At 35.6% G+C, this 9844-nt stretch overlaps 1 protein-coding gene across 1 annotated transcript; it reads right to left on the bottom strand.

Moving 5' to 3' along the window:
• Window positions 1–237: 237 nt before the first annotated feature.
• LOC100516538 (olfactory receptor 4K1-like) lies at window positions 238–5015 on the bottom strand. Its single transcript, XM_021082380.1, has 4 exons — window positions 4969–5015; window positions 4761–4833; window positions 1673–1778; window positions 238–1202 (listed from the first exon to the last, which is right to left on the bottom strand). Exons 1-4 carry the CDS (start codon window positions 5013–5015, stop codon window positions 238–240), a joined length of 1191 nt encoding a protein of 396 aa, XP_020938039.1.
• Between the last annotated feature and the right edge of the window lie 4829 nt (window positions 5016–9844).

Genomic DNA, 9844 nt, shown 5'->3' with positions numbered 1-9844 from the left:
AGGAAAAAATATTTGAATTTTAATATGTGTACTTGCTGTTTCAGAGAGGATGAGAGAGCCACAGAATATCAGGATGTATAACATAATATGAGATCCTGCACTGCATTTACCAACAGCACCAGATTCAGGTCCTATAATCATGGAAGACTAATTGTGATTGAAACACAGTCAGAACAATTATATACATACATTGCAAACAACAAGAAGAAAGGACTTGTGTTACTTCTTCACAGTTGTCTAAGAGACTTCCTTGGAACCCACATGCTGCTTCCTCAGCTTCTTCATGGCTTCCTTTACATCTTTATTCCTCAGCGTGTAAATCATAGGGTTAAGGAAGGGCGTGAAGACAGTAAAAAACACAGAGATAAATTTGTCAATTGGGAAGCTTTCAAAGGGCCAAATATAGATAAAGATTAATGGGCCAAAGAACAAAACCACAACAGTGATGTGGGCAGAGAGAGTGGAAAGGGCCTTGGATGTCCCACCAGGGGATTGGCGGAGGACAGTGGCGAGGATGACAGTGTAAGAAATGAGCAAAAGGAGAAAACAGATAAGTGAGAGCAGGCCACTGTTTGTGAGCACAAGGATCTCTAAAACATAGGTGTCTAAGCAGGCAAGCTTGATCACGAGGGGAAGGTCACAAAAGAAATTGTCCACCTTGTTGGGTCCACAGAAAGGAAGGTCAACTGTCAATGCTAGATGGCTGGATGAGTGTAGAATGCCAATGGCCCAAGAAACCCCCACCAGAATAGCACACACCTTTCGGCTCATGATAGTCATGTAATGCAGAGGTTTGCAGATTGCAAGGTATCTGTCGTAGGCCATGGCAACAAGAAGCACCATCTCACTGCCCCCGAAAACATGCAAGAAAAAGATTTGTGACATGCATCCCTGGAAGGTGATGGTCTTATGTTCCCTGAGGAAGTCTGCAATCATCTTGGGAGTGGCAAAGGTAGCCTGACACACATCGATGAAGGAGAGATTACTGAGAAGAAAGTACATTGGGGAGTGCAGTCGAGAGTCTGTGATCGCTATGAGGATGATAAGGATGTTTCCCAAGACCGCAGCTCCATAAAACACAGAGAAGATTAAGAAAAGGAAGAGTTGCAGTTCCTGAGAGCTAGACAGGCCCAACAAAATGAATTCAGTAACCACTGACTTATTGCTCCATCTATTAACAGAACCTGGGCTGCTGAAGTTATCTATAGGAAAGAAAAATAATTAAAATGAATAAGGAGAAGCCCTTCACCATTTTGCAAATCAAGTCAATCCTCTAGTTCCAATAACTATCAAAATAATATAGTGAGGCTATAAGAGAGTAATTATTCACATTATTATTAGGAACTCCTTTTTCGTTTGAATTACTTACATAATTATAAGAATTGTTCTTTTGCATTTATGGATTGACTAGATAGAAAGATAGAGATAGTATGTTTAGCCAGCTAATAGGTAAGGCAATATGGAAGCAAGAGAAAAGTCAATTTGACCCTGTATTCTAACATACAAGAATAACATACAAGAAGTGTATGTCTAACATTCAAGAATAACATACATGAATAATATACAAGAAGTGTGCAAAATCTCAAAAGCACTTTAAAAATTCCATATACCATACTTACACATTCAGATTATTAATTCAGAAAATGAGCTTGATGCCTTTTATGTAAGATACTTCTTGAAAGGAGAGGAAGTTTAGGTGAAGTGGTGGAAATCAGCCCAGTTACTGTGATAATGACATCAGAGAAATAGGTGAAATATGGCCGTGCATTTGATATAATCTGCAGTATAATGAGAGAAACATTAATATAAGTTAAACTAGTGTGATTGACAAATTGCCTTCACTTTACTATATTAAAAAAATGAATTTCACAAAAGTGAGTGATACAATTTATCAGTCAAAGTATCTTCCTAGAACCTCAGAAGCAGACATTCTTTTCACTCTTTATTTTTCTCCATGTGATTTCCCTTTTGCAGCAGTTGACTTCAGTACTCTTTAATCTGACTAGCTACCTGCTCTTCAAAGATGATTCTGAATGCAGATTTAATTATCATGATAAATTTCCTAATTAAATTTGAATCACTATCTTTGCTGATGAATTTATAACCTCTTCTTTCCCTAATGAGCTTAATATCATAATCACAAAAGTATTTTTTCAAAGTCAACTGAATAGCATAATTGATAAAATTAATTCATTCAACAAACAATATAAGGTTGCCTGCTCTGCACCATGCAGAGTACCCATGTCTTGGAGACAAGGAATAGAGGAAAAAAAATAAAGGCAAATATGTTCTACCTTTCTGTAGTTACATCCTAAGGGGGTGTTGGGGCTGGGAGAGGGAATTAAAATAAAATTTATGTTATGTCAGTTAGTTATAAGTGCTGTGGAGAAAATAAAGCAGCACAAAGGAATATGAACTAACCAAGTAGTCAGAAGAAGCCTCACAAAGCAGACCATATTTCAGCAACAACTAAAGAAAAGAGAAGCAAGCTTTGAGGAGATCTGCATAAGACAAAAGGAATAACAATCATGTGCAATAAGCATTCTCTTAAAAAACATCAGTATAATTTTGACTTCTATAGTAGAAATTAAATGCATGGAAATTTAGCTTTTAACCTTATTATGGAATTGACATGGCTTTACTGTATTCTGCCTCATAAGCTTAAACAAGTCTACATTTTAGGAAGGTATAATTTCAGCCTTATAATGAGAACATATTGTAAGCCTAGTCTTTTTTTATTTTCTAGAAAGAATAGAATTGCTTTCCAAAATAAATATTTCCATATGTATACTGTACAGAATTTGAAAAGTAATTTATATATTTTATATAAATGTGTAAATTGAAATGTCCTATGATTTCCAGAAAGAACCCTTGAAATGCAGCTCATGACCAGATATCAAAAAACTGAGAAGAACTTTCTGTGTATCTGTAGTCACCCTCAGTGACATCTAGTTGAGCTATATTATTTATTCAAGGAAAGACTTTCACATATTGAGAGACTATAAAAATATAAAAATTTCTAATTACTTGTTTGTGTTATTTCATAGACTCTTATGCCTTTTAAAATATCGTTAGTGCTGTATCTATATGTATAAGGCCTACAAGTGCTTGCTAAGTGTTGGTGCATTAAACCAAAGTTTTCTGGCTTTAAATTATTGCATTTTGCCTACAATTATTTTTACTGAATTGACTTTTTTTCTAAAAGTACAGGTAGAATTTATCTAAAGTCATTATAAAAGTTTTTTTTTCCATTTTAAGATGTAATCATATTCCTATTCACAGTTATGTGATCAGAGAGTAAAAATTTACACAGGATGCCATAAAAAGAGCATACACTTTGAGATCAGAAGATCAGGGCTTAATTCATGACTTCATTGCTTACTCTCTGTGATAATGTTTTTGTTCATTCATTTCAACTAATTGAGCACCTATTATAATATGTGCCAAGCATTCTGTAAGGCCTAGAGATGATGACCAAAACAGATAGGAATCATGTCCTCATGCAATTCATCACAATTCTCTGAGCTTTTTGATTCCTTATTTGTTATAGCATACATTTAAAATAGCCTCATAAACTGTAAAGTCAAAAATAAATATTAGCTGTGTTAGCATGCTGTTATAATTAAAAATCATCTCATACAACTTTACCTCCATGCAGGTGAAGCCAATCTGAGTGGGAAAATATCTGCTTCTGAGCAGGTCAACAATCCATGATATTTTAAAAGACAAAAAGATAAGACTAAAATAAAGTATTAGAATAAATTAATATTTCTATAATAAACCTATAATTTATTGAAATGATGAAATGGAAATCTGATGAAAAAGAAACGAAGTACTGAAAAGAAGCCAAGTAGTGTTCTTTACTTTTCTCTCTGTATACACCTATAGTTAATTCCAGTTTTTAGAGGTCTTTAGAGCTCACCTGTAAAAGAAAGAAAGTAGAATAAACCAAAGCTAGAATTATGTTCCCAGTGGTTATTGCTGTGAAAAAGAGGAGGGCATTCTTTGATGTTTCATTATAGAATCTACTTCAAGTTTACAAATAGTGCCCTCTCTTTGACATCAGAATCCCTAGGGATAAACTCTCCTTGGTCACTGACTTTGGAAAGCAAGCAACTGCAGAGCTCTACATAAGATAAAAATAAACTACACATGGAACAACTCTTCCATTTAAAAAGAAATGTGAAATTCATAAGTGGTACTTTTTGGACCCAGAAATTGATTTTTATGAGCCAGGAGTTTTAGCCAAAGCATTCCAATCAAATAGAGAGAGAGAAGTGAAGTTTACAAAGTAAGAAGGCAAGTCACGCAAGCTTTTCCTTTGGGTAAAATTCTAGGTTGCTCAGTTCAGATTCACAAACAGAGTCATTTTAAGGTTTTTGTGACAGTTATAGAGATGTGAGCTATGAAAAGTGTCAAAAACATGAAAGAGAAAGAAGATAGCTTGACAATGAAGATAACCATATTTATGTGAGGAAATTGGCTCCTTGTCTCTATGTAGATAATTAATCAAAGTAGATAAAGGCTCTTGAATATGAAGGACTTGATTTAGTTCCTCCATTGAGATGTAACAAATAATTATCTAAGTATTATTCAAGTGAGTACAAAAAAAAAAAAATAGAAGCCAAGAAAAGGTCTTCAAGAAGTGAAAAGATAAAATTACAGGATTCTATATTTATAAAATGCTGAGAGAAAAGAACTTCTTCCAATCATAACTAAAATAGCCCATATTTTCTTTTTCTTAGTCAGCTGATACAAACCAGTGTGTAAACACTTTGCCCGTTCTCGTTTATCCTTACAACAGTGCTACAAAGCCTATCTTTACAGAAGAGGCTAAAACGTAGCAGTAAATTTAGCATCAAAGGGAAAAACTGATCAACTAGGTTTTACACACTCAAAAAACACATTTAACCATTTATTGCTTAATTAAGGACTTGATCCTAAGAACATATATCTGAGGAAGTCTACCTTGTCATTAAAATGATGATTTTATACCCCATTCTCTTCTCCGTCATCACATCTATTCTTTCAGAATGATATATCAATACGCTTACCTTTGCCTTGGTGCTTCAGCCCACCAAAATGTTAGCAGTGATAATCATTAGACATAGTTTAATGTTATATTTCAGACTTTAGAATCTCATATACAAATACCAAGTTCTCATGGTCAGGAATCAAAGTCACATTAATTCTATGATAACTTTAACCCCAAATCCCTATAACTCTCTGAATGATAATGTTTAATTTTTTACTTGATGTAATGAAAAATTCCACATACCAGTTTTGAGACAAATCTTAGGGGAGCAGTTATAGGTTGAAGAAAAGAAACTTCCAAAACCACTGTTTTTTAAAAAAGATTGAGTCACAAAAGCCCATAAAACAAATATTTAAATACCATACCACATGACCCCAAATCTCAGGTAACCAGTCCCACAGATTGCAATAGCCAATTAAAAATGTTCTTTTGTTAAGTGAAGTCATCTAGCTGTGGGAGTTATTAACACACTTTGGGTTGTTTTTCTCAAAAACAAGATGGTGAAAACATTTAAGTGGCTTGCCTATACTTGTAAGTGAGTTATACATTGCAAGAGGGAAATGTAGTGACCTGGAAGCATGCAACAGCATTTACACTCATTTAATAAGCTGCCTCCCTCTCTGCACCTTCTTTTCCCTTATTTAAAGTGACCATGCTCATAAGGATTAGCCCATTTGCTCAGAGCCTGAAGGAAACCACATCATAAGAAATGTAGATGTGGCACTGGGCCTAAGAGAGCTAGAATTTTGTTTATTCTAATCCATTGCTTCTTTCTTTTCAAGGAAATGTTTATGATAAAGTTTTTCAAACTTCATACTGTGTAATATGCTGCCCCCTCCAAATAGCAGCATTTTAATTGTCACTGGTCAGTACTTAAACAGACATTGCAATCAGAAAGTAAGTTGGGCATAACTGGGTAGAACTGCTTAGCATGTTCTTGGGTGTTGTGGATAGATGTCTCAGAGCAGTGTAGGACTGAGAAGGTCTACAGACAAGAGCAGGTGACAAGGTGAAAACGTTAATGCTGAGACAGAATGTGTGCCCCAGATACTTGGTGAGCCAAATAAAGAAACCCAGGGTGATCTGAATTCTCTACTGAAAGACCAGGTTTTTTCTTGACATCTCCCTCATTAACACTTCACAGATATTTCTGTTCTTTTCAAAACATACTCCTCTTCTACTTTGCCCCGTCTCAGCTAATGGCATTTCTCTTGACCCAGTGATTCCAGCCAGAATTTAGCTCCTTCCTTTTCCTCACTTCTTTTACTAATCCTGCTTTGAGTTACTCCCAAATATTCCCAATTTATCAAGTTATTATCAAATCTTTTATCAAATATTTCCATTTAATGCTCCACCTAAACTTTCATTGTGTCTTTCTCTTTAAGTGTTTTGAGGCATTCTCAAAGTCTCTACCTCGTACCTTTGACTTTTCCAGTCAATTCCTCCAGTAAACTTTAAATATAAATAAAATCATATTACATTATGCTGACCTTTAAAATAAAGCAGGCAGTAATTTACCAGCAAAATGGAATAGCAGAAATATTGCAATTCAGGGTATACAAGCCATAGTATAACCATAAGCAAGTCTGGCAAACAAAGGAGAGGAATGTTACTTTATAGAAAAAGAAAGGAGGAAGTTGGGAGGTGCCTTGAACAAAAGTCTGTTGGAAGAAAGTGAGATTTTAGAATGGTGATAATTTCTCATTGGCCGGGGCTATTTCTAGGCAAAGAGAAAATCTTTCTCCCTCCTACTGGGGTGGTGAAGTGGTATCTTCTTCCTGTTGGAGATGCAAAGTAAATTTTCTTTGTGTTTTGGGACTGCAGACCACAATGAGTGGCAGTGCATGAGTGCTCCCCCTTCACGACCTCCCAACTCCATTTTAAATGTTTTCCTTTTATTAATCTTCACAAGCAACTTGAAAATGGTGAATATGTTCCATTGCTCTAGAAATAAAATCTAATCAACTTACTGAGTCCTTATCATCTCATCTCTTCTCCTCTTGGCTGTTACGAAACTCCTGCTTTCATTTCCTGGAACACACTGCCCCTTTCAGCTTCAGAGAATATCACTTTCTCCCTCCTCTGTCTGAATATTTTTTCTTCTTCACAGGTTATATTCTCATTTTCAAGTATTGGATGAAATGCCATTACACAGAGAAGATTTTTCTAAGAGCCCTTCCCTCTCCCCATACTCCTATTTTTTTTTTTTAATTTTATGACATTATTTTCACTTTTCCTAATACTAATTACAATTTTAAACAAATTTTTGTTAGTTTACATGTTGGTGTTTCTTCCTCCTTTCCTCCTCTCCACCCCAAGAGAGTAGACTCTATGCATGAAAGAACTGAGTCTCTGAGAACATTTTTCATCTCCAGTACCTGCCATAGTATCTAGCAAATTATACGTACTCAAATAATAATAATTTTTCAGTGAGTAATTGAATATATAAAGTGGCAATAAGGTGTGACTTTTTGTTTTCAAGACGTGCAGTGGGGCTTTGACCTTTTGAGACTGTCATGTAAATGGGATCATACAACATATTTCATCTTTATACTGACTTTTTTTACCCAACATAATGCCTTTGAGATTCATTCAAATCGTTAAATGAATCAATAGTGTGTTCTTTTTTATTTCTTTTGTTTTGTTTCTTTTTTAATTACTTTTTTATTACTCAAATGAATTTATCACATCTGTAGTTGTATAATAATAATAACAATCCAATTTCACAGGATTTCCACCCCATAGCCCAAGTACATCCTCCCACCCCCCAAACTGTCTCCTCCAGAGACCATAATTTTTTCAATGTCTGTGAGTCACTATCTGTTCTGCAAAGTTCAGTCTGCCCTATTTTTCAGATTCCACATGTCAGTGAAAGCATTTGATGTTGGTGTCTCATTGCATGGCCGACTTCACTTAGCATGATAATTTCTAGGTCCATCCATATTGCTAAAAATGTGGTATTTCATTCCTTTTAATGGCTGAGTAATATTCCATTGTGTATATGTAGCACATCTTCTTGATCCACTCCTCTGTTGATGGACATTTAGGTTGTATCCATTTCTTGACTATTGCAAATAGTGCTACAATGAACATTGGATTACATGTGTCTTTGTGAGTCGTGGTATTCTCTGTATAAATGCCCAGGAGTGGGATTGCTGGACCAAATGGTAGTTGTATGTTTAGTTTTCTGAGGCATCTCCATACTGTTTCCCATGGTGGTTGCACCAATTTACATTCCCACCAACAGTGTAATGGGGTTCTTTCTCTCCACACCCTCTCCAGTACTTATTGTTTGTAGACATGTGGGTGATGGCCATTCTGGCTGGTGTAAGGTGGTACTTCATCATGGTTTTGATTTGCATTTCTCTAATAATGAGTGATGTTGAACATCTTTTCATGTGTTTCTTGGCCATCTGTATGTCTTCTTTGGAGAATTGTCTGTATAGATGTTCTGCTCATTTTTTGATAGGGATGTTTGTTTTTTTAGTATGGAGCTGCAGAAGGTGTTTGTAAATTTTGGAGATTAATCCCTTGTCAGTTGATGCACTTGCAAAGATTTTCTCTCATTCTGTGTGTTGTCTTTTCATTTTTTTTAGGGTTTCCTTTGCTGTGTAGAAACTTTTAAGTTTGATTAGGTCCCATTTGTTTATTTTTGTTTTTATTGTTGATACTCTAAGAGGTGTATCTGAGATGATGTTGCTGTCGTTTATATTAGAGAGTGTTTGGCCGATGTTTTCCTCTAAGAGTTTTATAGTGTCTGGTCTTATATCTAGGTCTTTAATCCATTTGGAGTTTATTTTTGTGTATTGTTAGGGAGTGTTCTAATTTCATTCTTTTCCATGTGGCTGTCCAGTTTTCCCAGCACCACTTATTGAACAAGCTGTCCTTTTTCCATTGTATATTCTTGCCTCCTTTGTCATAGATTAGTTGGCTGTAGGTGTGTGGATTTAATTCTGGGATTTCTGTCCTGTTCCCCTGATCAATGTTTCTGTCTTGTACCAGTCCCATACAGTTTTGATGACTGTTCCTTTGTAGTATAGTCTGAAGTCCGGGAACCTGATTCCTCCAGCTCCATTTTTCTTTTTCAGGATGTCTTTAGCTATTCTGGGTCTTTTGTGCTTCCAAACAAACGTTAAAATATTTTGTTTGAGTTCTGTGAAAAATGTCCTTGGTAATTTGATAGGGATTGCATTGAATCTGTAGACTGCCTTGGGTAGTATATTCCTTTTGATAATACTAACTCTTCCAACCATGAGCATGGTATATCTTTCCATCTCTTTGTGTCATCTTTGACTTCTTTCATCAGTGTCTTACAGTTTTAAGAGTACAGGTCTTTTGTCTCTTTAGGTAAGTTTACTCCTAGGTATTTTATTCTTTTGGATGTGATGGTAAATGGGATTGCTTCCCTAATTTCCTTTTCTGCTTTTTCATTGTTAGTATGTAGAAATGCCGTTGATTTCTGTGTATTGCTTTTGTATCCTGTGACTTTGCCAAATTCGTGGATGAGCTCTAACAGTTTTCTGGTAGAGTCTTTAGGATTCTCTAGGTATAGTATCATGTCATCTGCAAATAGTGATCATTTTGCTTCTTCCTTTCCAATTTGGATTCCTTTTGTTTCTTTTACTTCTCTGATTGCCATGGCTAGGACTTCCAAAACTATGTTGAAGAGTGGTGGCGAGAGCAGACCTCCTTATCTTGTTCCTGATCTCAGTGGGAATTCTTTCAGCTTTTCACCATTGAGAATGATGTTTGCTGTGGGTTTGTCATATTTGGCCTTTATCATGTTGAGGTAGGTTCCCGTTATGCCCA

Source organism: Sus scrofa, unplaced genomic scaffold (assembly GCF_000003025.6).
Source record: "Sus scrofa isolate TJ Tabasco breed Duroc unplaced genomic scaffold, Sscrofa11.1 Contig740, whole genome shotgun sequence".
Lineage (NCBI taxonomy): Eukaryota > Metazoa > Chordata > Mammalia > Artiodactyla > Suidae > Sus > Sus scrofa.
The sequence above is the reverse complement of the archived record's forward strand: the minus strand, read 5'-3'. Positions and strand labels throughout refer to the sequence as shown.

Coding starts and splice junctions, on each gene's coding strand:
- LOC100516538 (XM_021082380.1), bottom strand. CDS start 5,015: ATGACGGAGAAGAGAATGGGGTATAAAATCATCATTTTAATGACAAG. Junction 4,834..4,968: donor ATCATCATTTTAATGACAAG/GTAGACTTCCTC, acceptor GCTACGTTTTAG/CCTCTTCTGTAAAGATAGGC. Junction 1,779..4,760: donor GGCAAAGTGTTTACACACTG/GTTTGTATCAGC, acceptor ATTATACTGCAG/ATTATATCAAATGCACGGCC.